Source organism: Erpetoichthys calabaricus, chromosome 12, assembly GCF_900747795.2.
Source record: "Erpetoichthys calabaricus chromosome 12, fErpCal1.3, whole genome shotgun sequence".
Taxonomy (NCBI): Eukaryota; Metazoa; Chordata; class Cladistia; order Polypteriformes; family Polypteridae; genus Erpetoichthys; species Erpetoichthys calabaricus.
The window spans coordinates 82,607,107-82,622,344 of NC_041405.2; the positions used below are offsets into that span (position 1 = coordinate 82,607,107).

A 15,238-nucleotide genomic window follows, 5' to 3' on the forward strand; every position below is an offset into this window, starting at 1 on the left:
TCCTGTTAAAAAGTCATATGCCATGGTTTTCTTTTTTCCACAGCTTCCACAGATAATTCTTGAGTGTGCAGTTTTTTTTACTGGATAAATAAGATTGACTTTACTGTACCCATTACTTGATAAATCACTTACAACATGAAGTCAGACACACTATTCATCTATTCCAACATCTCCCTCCACATCAAAGTGACATACATCGGTTACCCCAACTAATTATTGTAATCTCCAGTCAATCGTCTTTTGAAAGAGTTAAGTATTGGCTTCTAAGGTATATCGACATTCCTAATATAAGTAAGCCACAGCAGTTACTTGATAGGACAATTTCTGTGTCATTAAAGTCATGTTAGCTATGCTTATTGTTGATATGAAAACATGCCGTCAAGTCAAAATGACGGGCAGGTCTTTCTCCAATAAGATAACTGCAATCCTCCGCCTATTAGTTTTTGAAAAAGACTTCACACGTCACTCTCAAGTAAATCAATCACTGAATGTGCAAAAATGTAAAACTTCAACACCCCAAAAATATTGGTACAATATACATCAATAATTAGCCATCTTTGCTGGTCATTCATCAATTATCATTATTGATCTTAAAAAAAAATCTGCATCAGTTTGGCACAAGTTATAACAAGCATATTACTGTTCAAGGGAATTAGGCAGAAAAATAATAAATGTTTGGTTAAAGTAGCTTTTTTTCTTAAGTCAAGCTCAAAATATTTTCACCATCCCTTGTTACATCTTTATTTGAACTCTGCTTTGCAGTTAACATTTACTACTTCAGTATTTATATGCCTCAATGGGGTGGGCAGGCACTTTTGGTTGATATTCTACTTTCCCTTACCCACGATTCATCATTGTCTTTCTTAGGAAATACTGTTCATTCAACTTCAACATCTACAAATTGTGTTCAAACCTGCTTCAAAACTGAGGCACTTAACACTTGCCATGTTTTTCATTAAAACTCACGAGCACCAAACTATATACACAGCCACCTCAGATACCAGATTTATGGTAAATGACAAGTAATAAAGATTTCAATAAACTAAAAGATATAGAACAAAACTTAATTTGGCGGGGTTTGTAAATGTTAAGAATGGTTGTAGGTATAAAGGTGTAATTGCTTATTGGGAAATTAAGCTTTTCACCTCAGCTCTGCTGCGGAGTTAAACCTTACTTAAGCCACTAACTCATGGCTCAGTTTTAAATTATTCAAATGTGTCATTATCCATTTTTTAGTTGCTGAATTCTGATGGAATATCACCATGAACCAGAGATGGTGCATTTACCAAAGCAGAGCAGGGACCACACAACATTAGATACTTGAGTTGCAATACAAAAATGATGCATCACATCAATGTTATGTATTTTGTTAAAGCATCTCACCTTTTATCAGCATGGCCATGCTTGGACTTCCTCCATTTTCAAATATCATTGAACAACACAGGTGGTGCAGCACTGGTCCTGCTTTTCAGGAAGAGATGCATAATTCATCTGCCGAACTATTTCTGCAAAAAGTTCATCAACCATAGTCTTGCTCTTAGCTGAAGTCTCCATGAATGGGCAACCCCATTCTTGTGCAAGAGAGCGCCCATCAACCCCCGACACCTCTCTCTCCAATTCCAGATCCACTTTGTTCCCCACTAGGATCAATGGCACCTTCTCATATCGTTTCACACGGACAATTTGGTCCCTCATTGGTTTTATGTCCTAAAAAACACAAAAATGCATTTATAAATGAAAATCATGTCTAACGAACAAACATAAGCACAGAAAAAAAGACACTGAATACATTCCAAAGTTTACAGATTTACAAAGTCATCTTATATTTAACAGAATATCCCATTGTATATAAGGCATTTTTCAGATATATTTAGAACAATGCACACTGAACATTCTTGCACCTTTCTCAGCAGTTGGATAACTACACATCAGTAACTCAGCCCTCATCTGCCCCTTTCACACGGTTTGTTTTGTATTGAAACATTACAAGCGGGAAAAAAGTCCTTTTTTAGTTCTCCTTTGTACAGATTAGTTAGTGTCTGTGTATCAGCTATGGAGTAAACTGCTTTTATGATTATTTTCATTCCCAGTGTTTATTGGGACTGAAAGTGAAAGTAAAGTTTTGCTGGGAAGCTGCAATGGCTCCACTTCCACAGAAATATCACCAACCTACTCAGATGTTTCCTTAGCATCAGCCCTTTGAAGTACCTAACTCTACTGTAGAGAAAGGACGACTTAGGAAGCTCTTAAAGATCACTGAATGCAAAATACGAGTTCTCCAGCTGCAAATGCAGTACTTGCCTATACTGGTGAATGTCGTAAAATGAATGTCTGCACACATTATACAGAATGGGGGGGGGGGGTGATTGCAAACACAATTAGAAATCATTAAAAATGAAGTACATCATTAAACATATGAATAATATAAATGTATAATGATCTGTCATTAGCATGGTAATAAAACAACAGCTTTGTCTGTCCTTCTATAAAAAAAATTAAACAGTTAAAGAGTTAAGCTATTTATTTGAAGTTCACCTGTTCGCCAAATTGTTACATTCTGAAAAACGTGCTAACAATTTTGTTACTATATGGAAAACATATACATGTCTGTCTTTAAGGCATTTAGATATCAAAAAATATCAAATATCACATTTCAGGTCAAATACATCACAATATTAACTGAAACCCATTCGGCCCAGCCCTATTAAGCAATACTTAGACAGTACTGCTAGCTGCAATAGACTAGTAGTATGGTTAAATATAAATATGTTCAGGATTTAAATATGCACACTTTACACATTTTTTTTTCCAGGTTCATAGATTTGAAAAAGAAAACTTTTTCAAATGCCATGCAGTCCCTGGCACTGTAAAGCAGGAAGGCTAGCTCTGCACTACCACTCTGCCTATGTTAAAACAACCATACTGAACTTGCTAAACTTTACACTGATTAAAACTAAATATATAGCATCTTTTCAGTTCCTGCCACTTGATTACAAGCTACACACGTGTTTAACCTTTTCCTCAAATGGCTTTCACTAAACAAACAAACCATGCATGTGCACAGTATTTCCAGCAGCAGCAGGCAATATCCTTGCAAAATATTTTTTAGTACTGGTGTAACAGCCAATAGTAGAAAGTTAATGCTTTAAGTTACACTCTTTTAGTGTTTGCTTAATTTGAATAGAATATTATTTTCTTTCATAGCCTTAGACAATGGTATAGCCTTTTACCCCCTGTAAGTTAATATAAGATAGAATTTTCTTGCTGTATCTGTGATACAGTGCGTTAATTAAGTCAGTTGCTGTTTAGAATAGGTCCCAGTGCTAGCAGGGACAGAAAGACCCATTGATCTCTTTGCATAAACCATCTTACCTCATTTCTCCATGCTATCATTATCAGAATTGTGGTGTAATACAGTGAATTGGAGTATCTCACTTGAGCATTTTTTTACGACAAATACCAACAAATAATGGCAAGATAATAAGGACTCAGGTGCCGCCGCTAGTGGCAACTATTCCAGCAGCTCCGTGTATGACTTTATTTTTCTACCTTTTCCCTATTTCACTGTTAACTCCTACCACTTTCTTTTATGTGGACTCGTTCCCTGGACACTTTACTACGTATTGTGGCAGCTGAGCCAGTGCTAAGATAAAAGCCAAGCGTTTAGCGAGAAAGTGGCGCTACAAACCTTCAGTGCCTTCTGTGATCCTGGGAAATGAGAACTCACTACCAAATAAAATCGACGAACTGGCTGAGCTGGTGAAAAATGTCAGGACCTACAGAGAATGCAGTTTGTTGTGTTTTAGTGAAACGTGGCTAACAACTAACATCCCAGATGCTAACGTGGAGCTACCCAGGTTTAGCACAGTTAGAACGGACAGAGACGCAAATACCTGCGGGAAACAGAAAGGAGGAGGACTTGCACTCTCTCTCAATACAAGATGGTGCAACTCTGGACATGTTAACGTTAAAACCGCCACTTGCTGCAGGGACATCGAAATCTTGGCCATAAGTCTGCATCCCTATTACTTGCCCAGAGAGTTTGGACACGTCATTGTTATTGTTTACATCCCTCCTCGGGCGGACGTGGAGATAGCGGGTGACATCATCCATTCCGATGTGGCTAAACAAACACAGCACCCCGAGGCGCTTGTGCTAATCGCTGGAGACTTCAACCATGTAAAGCAGGACAAAACATTACCTGCCTTCTCCCAGTATGTGGATTGTAACACCCGGGGAAATAGGACTATTGACCTATTGTATGTAAACGTTAAAGACGCATACAGCGCCACCCCGCTGCCTGCACTTGGGAAAGCAGATCATAACCTGGTTCTGCTTCAGCCTCACTACAAACCAAGAGTGAGGGAGCTACCTACAACCACACGCTTATTCAGGAAGTGGCTCTGAGAGACTGCTTTGGAACTACAGATTGGGATATCCTGCAGGGATCATATAGTGAGAACATTGAGGAGGTTGTTGACTGCACTACTGACTACATCAACTTCTGTATGGACATTGTAGTTCCAGTAAGAACAGTACACTGCTATGCCAACAAGAAGCCATGGATTACAAGTGACATCAAAGGCCTTTTGAACCAGAAGAAAAGGGCTTTCAAAGGCGGTGATCAGCATGAGCTCAAGCGCATGCAGAAGGAACTCCGAGTCCAGCTCAGGGTGGTGAAGGAGCACTACAGAAGAAAGCTGGAGTAGAAGCTGCAGAATAACAGCATGAAGGAAGTGTGGGATGGAGTGAAGATCATCACTGGCTGCAGCTCGAAGCGGGGTGCCACCATCGAGCGAGAAGTGGAGAGAGCAAACCAGATGAACTTTTAAAAAAAAAAAAAAAAAAAAAAAACAGGTTTGACCACCCTAACCCACTCTCACCTCGGAGTACTGCACCCTCCACCCATCCTTCTGCTGATACCAGCATAGGAGAGAGTTTACACCAACCCACAATTACAGCAGCCCAGGTAAGCAGAGAGCTGAGGAGACTTTGTGCCAGCAAAGCAGTGGGTCCAGATGGAGTATCGCCACGACTGCTGAAGGTCTGTGCGTTGGAGCTGGGGAGTCCTCTACAGCGCATCTTCAACCTAATCCTAGAACAGAGGAGAGTCCAGAGGCTTTGGAAAACATCTTGCATCACCCCAGTCCCAAACGTATCGCAACCTAGTGAGCTGAATGACTTCCGGCCTGTCACTCTGATGTCGCATGTTATGAAAACCATGCAGCGGCTGCTGCTTCACCACCTGAGGCCACAGGTCCGTCACGCCCTTGACCCTCTGAAGTTTGCATACTAGGAGAAGGTGGGAGCGGAGGATGCCATCATCTACATGCTACACAGATCCCTCTCCCACTTGGACAGAGGCAGTGGTGCTGTAAGAATTATGTTTCTGGACTTCTCTAGCGCCTTCAACACCATCCAACCTCTGCTCCTTAGGGACAAGCTGACAAAGATGGGAGTAGATTCATACCTGGTAGCATGGATCGTGGACTATCTTACAGACAGACCTCAGTATGTGCGTCTCGGGAACTGCAGGTCTGACATTGTGGTCAGCAACACAGGAGTGCCGCAGGGGACTGTACTTCTCCGGTCCTGTTCAGCCTACAGTGGTGTGAAAAACTATTTGCCCCCTTCCTGATTTCTTATTCTTTTGCATGTTTGTCACACAAAATGTTTCTGATCATCAAACACATTTAACCATTAGTCAAATATAACACAAGTAAACACAAAATGCAGTTTTTAAATGATGGTTTTTATTATTTAGGGAGAAAAAAAATCCAAACCTACATGGCCCTGTGTGAAAAAGTAATTGCCCCCTTGTTAAAAAATAACCTAACTGTGGTGTATCACACCTGAGTTCAATTTCCGTAGCCACCCCCAGGCCTGATTACTGCCACACCTGTTTCAATCAAGAAATCACTTAAATAGGAGCTACCTGACACAGAGAAGTAGACCAAAAGCACCTTAAAAGCTAGACATCATGCCAAGATCCAAAGAAATTCAGGAACAAATGAGAACAGAAGTAATTGAGATCTATCAGTCTGGTAAAGGTTATAAAGCCATTTCTAAAGCTTTGGGACTCCAGCGAACCACAGTGAGAGCCATTATCCACAAATGGCAAAAACATGGAACAGTGGTGAACCTTCCCAGGAGTGGCCGGCCGACCAAAATTACCCCAAGAGCGCAGAGAAGACTCATCCGAGAGGTCACAAAAGACCCCAGGACAACGTCTAAAGAACTGCAGGCTTCACTTGCCTCAATTAAGGTCAGTGTTCACGACTCCACCATAAGAAAGAGACTGGGCAAAAACGGCCTGCATGGCAGATTTCCAAGACGCAAACCACTGTTAAGCAAAAAGAACATTAGGGCTCGTCTCAATTTTGCTAAGAAACATCTCAATGATTGCCAAGACTTTTGGGAAAATACCTTGTGGACTGATGAGACAAAAGTTGAACTTTTTGGAAGGCAAATGTCCCGTTACATCTGGCGTAAAAGGAACACAGCATTTCAGAAAAAGAACATCATACCAACAGTAAAATATGGTGGTGGTAGTGTGATGGTCTGGGGTTGTTTTGCTGCTTCAGGACCTGGAAGGCTTGCTGTGATAGATGGAACCATGAATTCTACTGTCTACCAAAAAATCCTGAAGGAGAATGTCCGGCCATCTGTTCGTCAACTCAAGCTGAAGCGGTCTTGGGTGCTGCAACAGGACAATGACCCAAAACACACCAGCAAATCCACCTCTGAATGGCTGAAGAAAAACAAAATGAAGACTTTGGAGTGGCCTAGTCAAAGTCCTGAACTGAATCCAATTGAGATGCTATGGCATGACCTTAAAAAGGCGGTTCATGCTAGAAAACCCTCAAATAAAGCTGAATTACAACAATTTTGCAAAGATGAGTGGGCCAAAATTCCTCCAGAGCGCCGTAATAGACTCATTGCAAGTTATCGCAAACGCTTGATTGCAGTTATTGCTGCTAAGGGTGGCCCAACCAGTTATTAGGTTCAGGGGGCAATTACTTTTTCACACAGGGCCATGTAGGTTTGGATTTTTTTTTCTCCCTAAATAATAAAAACCACCATTTACAAACTGCATTTTGTGTTTACTTGTGTTATATCTGACTAATGGTTAAATGTGTTTGATGATCAGAAACATTTTGTGTGATAAACATGCAAAAGAATAAGAAATCTGGAAGGGGGCAAATAGTTTTTCACACCACTGTATATACATCAGACTTCCAATACAACTCGGAGTCCTGCCACGTGCAAAAGTTCACTGACGACACTCCTATCGTGGGCTGCATCAGGAGTGGGCAGAAGGAGGAGTATAGGAACCTAGTCAAGGACTTTGTTAGATGGTGCGACTCAAACCACCTACAGCTGAACACCAGCAAAACCAAGGAGCTGGTGGTGAATTTTAGGAGGCCCAGGCCCTCATGGACCACGTGATCATCAGAGGTGACTGTGTGCAGACCAATAAATACCTGGGAGTGCAGCTGGATGATAAATTGGACTGGACTGCCAATACTGATGCTCTGTGTAAGAAAGGACAGCACCGACTATACTTCTTTAGAAGGCTGGCGTCCTTCAACATCTGCAATAAGGTGCTGCAGATGTTCTATCAGACGGTTGTGGCGAGCGCCCCCTGGTTTGCTGGGGAGGCAGCATAAAGAAGAGGAACGCCTCATGCCTGGACAAACTGGTAAGGAAAGCAGGCTCTATTGTAGGCATGGAGCTGGACAGTTTGACATCTGTGGCAGAGCGACGGGCACTGAGCAGGCTCCTGTCAATCATGGAGAATCCACTGAACAGTATCATCTCCAAACAGAGACGCAGCTTCAGTGACAGACTGCTGTCACTTTCCTGCTCCACTGACAGACTGAGAAGATCGTTCCTCCCCGACACTATGCGACTCTTCAATTCCACCCGGGGGGGGTAAACGTTAACATTATTCAAAGTTATTGTCTGTTTTTACCGCAATTTTTATTACTCTTTAATTTAATATTGTTTTTTGTATCAGTATGCTGCAGCTGGAGTATGTGAATTTCCCCTTGGGATTAATAAAGTATCTATCTAAATAAAAAAAAAAAAAAAGTGTAGGCTGATTTGATTTTTTGTACAAAGTCACCAAATTTCAATCTAATCTGTCAAGGCATTTTTGAGATTCTGAGGTATTTAGTTTTTCTATTGTGAGCTTATTATTATTATTTTATTTTTATTTTTTTTAAACCCAAGTATACTGATATATTGAAAATGTCCTTTCTTAGTGGTACCCTACTGCCTAAAATGTACCATCCTGCTAAATTTCAGCTTTTTAGCAATACAGGAAATAGAGTTTTTGTTGGTAAGCAAGCGAGTGACTAAGAGTCAACTTTATATTACATACATATAATGACAACCCCATGAAGAGGCAGATCTGCAAATTTTTGTATTTATGTTTTCCTCACAGCAACTTCAAGAAATTCAGTAAAAATGCCCAAGTATATTTAAACTAATGTTACTAAATACAGAGCAAAATTAAATGTAAATAAAGTGTGTAGCAGAGAACTAATATGCAAACTCTGTACAATGCGTGTTGAGTGAAGTAGCTCAAACAGCACCACGAAAATGCTTTTGAAAATGGTGACTTTTAAAGCAAATGAATAAAAAGAAAATCAGAAATATTTAAGTTATTTTCCTCTGTCTTTACAAGAAAAAAGGCATTTATTTGCACACTGTGACAGAAAAAACACCTGTCCTAAATACTGTATATTGTGAAGGGTGTGTTTAAGAAACAGGAGGCTGCTTGTTTTACTAATGATGATATAAGCTAACCAATCACAATTACAAAAAGGTTCATCATGGAAGTGACGTGCAACAACAGATCTGTAAAATAACAGAATTGCACACAGTGCATCAGGGATAACTAACATACTGCTGCAATTAGTGCAAACCTCACAAAGCTAGATCTTGTGTTGCAAAGGGTAATTGTAAAGCATGGTTTTTCATGACAAACAATAAAAAAAAAAATTACAATTCTTTTTCTCTCAAACTGGTTTATGCATTTGTCAGTGGGTCACTCTGTGGGTGACAGTGCCTTCAGGTGTATAGCACTCCAAGACTTTGCAATGAATGAATTAATTAATTAGACCAGCTTTCTCAATTCATTTTTTTTTTAAATGACCTAAAACTCATCTGTTCAGGATGTCCCTTCTTTCAGTTTACCTCTGTCCAGATGGTCAGGATAATGTGTGTTATATCACAAATAAAGTTTTGTTTAGGCTTTTTTTCTAGTACTGAATCTAGTAATTTACTCTGGTTTATTGTCTTTTATTTGTTTAATACTTTGTATATCCTGTATGTACCCGTTTGAGCGTTCTATGAAGAAAATATATGGATCCAATGTTACATATACCTGCTGTTCTTTCTGAGACTCTGAAGTGCCTTGAGCATGGGAAAATTGCTATATAAATAAAATTATTATTATTATTATTATTATTATTATCAGCATCTTCAAACTTAGCAGCTTTCAGATGGAATAAAAAGGCTTTAATTAATTATATAGTTGGCAGTTTTGCCTCTGACACTCCATGTTATTCAAGCATAAAGAATTCATACTTGGACAAGGAATTGAATACAGTACTTTTCCAACTCTATAATTTTACTGAAGAAATCAGGACTTTGATTGGATATTCACCTTTTTCCCTTGAGCCACTGCAAGGTAAGCCTGGCCATATGTTTGGGATCATTCATCTGCTGAGAGATGAACTTTCTCCCAACATTCAGTTGTTTATTAAGATTAAAACAGGTTCTGTTGCAGTGTATACTTACATAGCCCCCTTTCCATTCTTCTTTCTGGCTTAAACAGATACCCAGTCCCTGTTGATGAAAAGTAGCCCCAGAGTGTAATGCTAACACCACCATAATTCACAGTCGATGTGGTGTTTTGTGTGATGTGGGCAATGTTGCATTTGCACCACATATACAGCATCTCTGCCTTAGTCTCATCTGACCAGTAAAATAAATAATTAATTCATTAATTAATTTAAATTAAAAAAAAAACAAAAAAAAAAACACTTTTTTCCTGCATTGCATCAAGGTCAGTCTCACACTTATTGGCAAACTGCAGATCAACTCTCATATGGCTCTCTTTGAGTAACTGTTTTCTTTGTACAACCTTCCTGTACTGACTAAAGTCATTCAGAGTTCTTTATAAGGAGACTTGTGCACCTTCACTCCAGTCTCAGCATCAGAACTCTGCAGTGACTTTAAAGGGATTGTTAGTCACTGTGGCTTTTCTCAGAAGTCCCCTTTGCTTATGCAAAGTGGTTAAAAGATATTCAAACATCTGAATACTGTTTTGCGCTCTTTTCTTATTTTATGCATTTGTAGTATTTAATTTCTAACTACTTTGGAATGCTCTTTAGTGATCATTTTCACAGTTGTGTTTCAAATTCAAAACATGAATAACGATCCTCTAACTGCAGTTTTTAAACCAAAAACCGTGGCAGCTATTGTAATGAGTCATTGGTGGAGACCAATTGTAAAGCAACTGTATTCTTTTTATGCTTTTGTTTTTCACCCATGTAGACTTAAGAGCTCCCACAACTCAGGGGGGTCTGAATAATCAGGCAAAGAACATTATTTCTTTTTTTTAACCTTCTTAAGAGTTTTCAAAACATCAAATATGTCACAAATAAAATTAAATGTCAGTGGTTTAAGCAAAAAAAAAACAAAAAAAAAAAAAAACCAAAGATTGACAGAACACAACATTCAGGATTTGTTATTCAGTAGAATTAGAGAATTTCTGAATACTTTTTCAAGGCATTGTACAACTGAAAAACACAAAGCATAAATGTTTTTTTTTTATAAATCAGTTTCACATGTTTAAGAGTACATTTGGAAAATACCCAATATCTGTAAAAGTGACAAGTTTAAAATGTCGCAAGTCCATGGATCCTCGAATCAGATCACTAGAGTTCATTCGCTTATCTGTAACTTTCCCATATACATTTGAAAATTAGTTATTTAGCAAATTGATAACAAGCATGCTTTAGGGTAATTTTATTTGTGCTGTTGTTGCTCATTGAATTCTTTGCATTAAAATTTTAAGTTCAGTATTTTTGAATGTAAAGGTATTTTTTCCAAAATCATGGCATACATTAATTTGCCATAGGAAATTGTCTTCTCAAGTGAAACTTTTTTTTTCAATAACTACTATTTCTTCTCACTATTTAAAATGGTGTCTATGGGGCATCTGTGCAGTGAAAAAAAAAGGCTTAAATCTTACTGAATACGAATGACTTAAATCTGCAAAGGTTTTGGTTTTGGAAAAACATACCTCCTACGCTTCAGCTAGGTTTATGACAACAAAAGGAATAAATGCTATTATTGAATCCTGGCACCATTATTTTCCTGGGCTAAGGACAAATTCCAGTTCAGTTGTCTGTTCACAGACAGCGTCAAGGTTGAAGTTTTCAGGTAAACAAGGAAGTAAAATATCAAGCAGATACACACGTGTCTGAAGCTGTTAGAAGCAATAAATAAATAAAGCTATTAAGTATTAGCAAAGGAAGTGTTGCTTACTAACAAACAGATTACTACAGTATAAAGATTAATAGCTCAATAATAATTGATAATAATCCTTAATAGTAAGGAGACCAGTAACATGCTACTTCGAGCATCCAGCGACCTAGGTTTGAATCTTGGGCCAAGCCGTTGTTCGTGTGAAGTTTCTACATTCTTAACGAGTCAATGTGCGGTTTCATCACACATACCTTATTACAAGAAGATTAGGTGAATTTGAAATTGCAAATTGTAAGGAGTCAGAATGAATGACCTACACGGATGGGAGACTTGGGCAATGAGGTACAGAACACAAGCAGACCTCTTTTTAAAAATGGTAGAATCTCACCAAAACCGTTTTTTTAAAAACAGAATGGAAACACTGTATCGCCATATACATGCAATTTTAAAAACTGTATATAAATATACAAGTGTATTCTTGACTTGAAAATTAGCAATCCCCCCCCCCCCCCCAAAGATTTTCACTGATGCCCAGTAGACTGCCATTTTAAACTGTAAGATCAGGCATGGCACTTTATTTTTATACACATATATACATTTATACACACACTAATATTATATAATGATGCACACACACGCGTATGGATCTTGCACATTTACGTAAATTGACTATGTATTAATATCCAGATCTATAAATGCATTACTTTGTCTACATTTTCTCCAGGTCTGCATGGCCTCTTCACACTTCCTTCCAGTTTAATTCCAACATTCCACAAATGTAAATGTTACGTCCACTTACAGCTCTAAACCGTTCCCAGTGACACTGCAAACCTGAACTTTGATCAAATGGATTTAGATAATGGATGAATAGTTCTTTAAAATCTCCTACAATAACCCAAGTAGTTGCTGAATACATGCTCATTGCTAAGTGTCAATTCTCATTTCAATCGAACAAAAACTGCACAAGTTTTCACAATCCGAAAAAATCAAATTCTGCACAAGCAAGCACTACTAAAATTAAAAAGAAAACATTGACAGTGGTACATAAAGAAAAAAATAACCCATCAACACAAGGGATAGGAGCGTAACTGTAAAGTAAAAGAGGATGAATTTCCAAATAGATCAACATCATCTCCTAAGAGGTTGAAAAGAGTAAACAGCTCAAAACACAAAGCGATTACATTTTTGGGTCATTATTTTCATGTGCACAGAGTACAGTGAAATTCTTACTTATGACTATTCTCCAGCACTTTAGAGTAATTGAGAGAAATGGATTTCATTGGTATTAGCGACATGCGATAAACACACTAGTTTGAGTTTCAACTTCTAACAATATTATTAGTTTTATCTGAAATTAATTCAACGTGTTATTGACTTTGAATAGAATTTCAGGTACGAAGTCAAAAAGATCAACGCACAAGACACTGTTTTGATTCTGGACTTCTAGAGCTCATGCCTCTGCACGGCTTTACTTTTCTATGAAAAGCAACTTTTACAGTATTACCGATTTCGACGGATAATCCCATCTCGCCGAATATGTGCCACATAACAACTGGATGTACTTCAACAGAAATATTAAACCAACCAAACACACATACTGTAATTAGGTAAACGAGGTGCAAGTCATTTGAGCTTTGCTGTCCTTGGTTAAGGAGTTTCCTTTTACCAGACGTCTTACCTGGAACGACTGTTGGTTGACGAGGCTATATACCAGGATGAACCCTTGTCCGTTCTTGATGTAGAGGTCCCTCATGGAAGCAAACTGCTCTGTCCCTGCAGTGTCCAATATTTCAAGCACAGAAGGCGAGGAATCCACCTCGATCTCCTTTCTGTAAAAATCTTCGATGGTTGGATCATATTTTTCAATAAACGTCCCAGTAACAAACTGGACTGTCAAAGCAGACTTGCCAACCCCTCCGCTCCCCAGAACAACGACCTTATACTCCCTCATGGGTGTGCTTATCAAAACATAAAAGCCAGCAGTAATGGACTGTATGTTTGGCTTCAGGCTCTTCAGTTAAGGAGCGTAGTAACGTATATATAAAGGAAACTATGAGAATAGTGGTGTTCTATAAAGTGCAAATATCACGACCCTTCATTTTTAGGGCAAACAAAAATAATGAAAGGTGCTGAAAACACACACCTAAAATATCTATAACAAATAATGTGCCTCGTTAAAGCTACGTGGAAAGTATTGCCTGAACTATGCTTCAAAATTGAAAGTACCAAATAATGTGCAGTCCAGTTCCCCCGCGAAAATGCGAAACGTTTTCAAATAATAAACTAAACAATACATAAACACCGAAAGATAGCTGGCCTTTCGTGTTTAACAGCATAAATAAAACACTCCCTAAAAAAGAAAAAAATATATGTGTGCCTCAAACCCGGGAAAAGAGCAAAGACTGTTAGATGTGTAGTTTAAAAAAATAGTGAACGTTTGTCTACAAGTAAAATGGACTGTAGCACAAATTACAGAAAGTATAAATCTTCGACTTCTTAATTCCCAGTTCTTCAAAGATACACTGCAAAGAAAACAGAGAAGGCGGAAATGCTTCCTTTAGAAACTGCACTCCAAGCCAGCAAAGACCAAACTCGACTCGTGCAAATTTACTCTCTCTCCAAGAAAACAACTAAAAAGCATTAAAAAGGAAACAGTAGTTGCTTTGCTCAACACAACTACCCCAGCGAGCACAGGTAAGTCTTAAAATACCTTCAGTGGAGAGCAGGAAGAAGGGTGCAGCTCTGACACGAAACTGGGAAAAAAAGGCGCACACGTGTCTATAAAAACAAAATCGAAGCGTTAGGAAAACGGCAAACTGATTACTTTGCGGCTCTTAGCATCTATAATAATTTCAATTGTAAAAATCCTTTTTAAAACCGTTCCTGCCAAAAGCATTTCAAACACACTAAGACTAAGTAACGCCCCTTTCGGTGTATCTCAAGTTTGTTTTGGAAAACCCAAACGAATAATAATATCAAAAGGTATATCTATAATAAGTATTGTTTCCTTTAATTCTTGCGGAGCGAGGGATTGTCCGGTTAACAAGTCTTATCGCAGGTCACTCGCTCTCCTTTAGACAGACCTGGCGCTTCTTCTCTCACGTACTGACTTGCTTTCATTCCATTGTTGTCTCCCTTCTGCTCTTAAAGCTGCAAGGAAACTGAGCCTCAGCCCCTCTCTCTCGCCCTCCCTCACTCACTCACTCACACACACATACATACACTCTCTCTCTCTCTCACTCACACTCTCTCTCTTTCCAGCTGTGGCACAGGGGGCCCGGAAGCGGAAACGCTGAAACCCCCTTGCGGCGAAAGTGGCCGCTACTTTACTATTGCGCATGTGTAAAAGACCCTCTTGTGCCGTTCGCTTTACAGAGCCCCGCGCAGCTCCTCGGCGCCCTCTGCGTCTCGGCGAACTAGTGTACATGCAGCGTTCAGACGACTCTCAATGGGACCCTAGAAGTTTGTTTTATTTATTTATTTATTTATTTAATGAAGTTGGATGGACAAAGAAACATTACAAAACTAACGAAGGCTTAGCCATCATACTTATGTGTTGCAAATGCACTATGGTATGTACTGAGTTCAGTGGTACTTTTGAAAGTCAAAATTAGGACGCGTTGATTAGGTTACCAGTAAAATAAAACGTTCTCAATTTAAACATAGCCTCAGTAGCCTCTGTACTCTTAAGTGTCATTTTATTAAAATGTTAAGCAACACAAAAAATCATAGA

General features: G+C 38.8%; 1 protein-coding gene across 1 annotated transcript in view; it reads right to left on the reverse strand.

Annotated features, from left to right (window-relative positions):
• The window catches only part of rap2c (RAP2C, member of RAS oncogene family), a 47,256-nt gene extending 32,454 nt beyond the window's left edge, over nucleotides 1–14,802 (reverse strand). The window contains exons 1-2 of the mRNA XM_028815758.2: nucleotides 13,184–14,802; nucleotides 1,384–1,707 (exon numbers count right to left, since the gene is read on the reverse strand). Coding sequence (XP_028671591.1) covers nucleotides 1,429–1,707; nucleotides 13,184–13,456 — 552 coding nt within the window. The 5' untranslated portion in view covers nucleotides 13,457–14,802 and the 3' untranslated portion in view covers nucleotides 1,384–1,428. The remainder of the gene's footprint in view (nucleotides 1–1,383; nucleotides 1,708–13,183) is intronic.
• Between the last annotated feature and the right edge of the window lie 436 nt (nucleotides 14,803–15,238).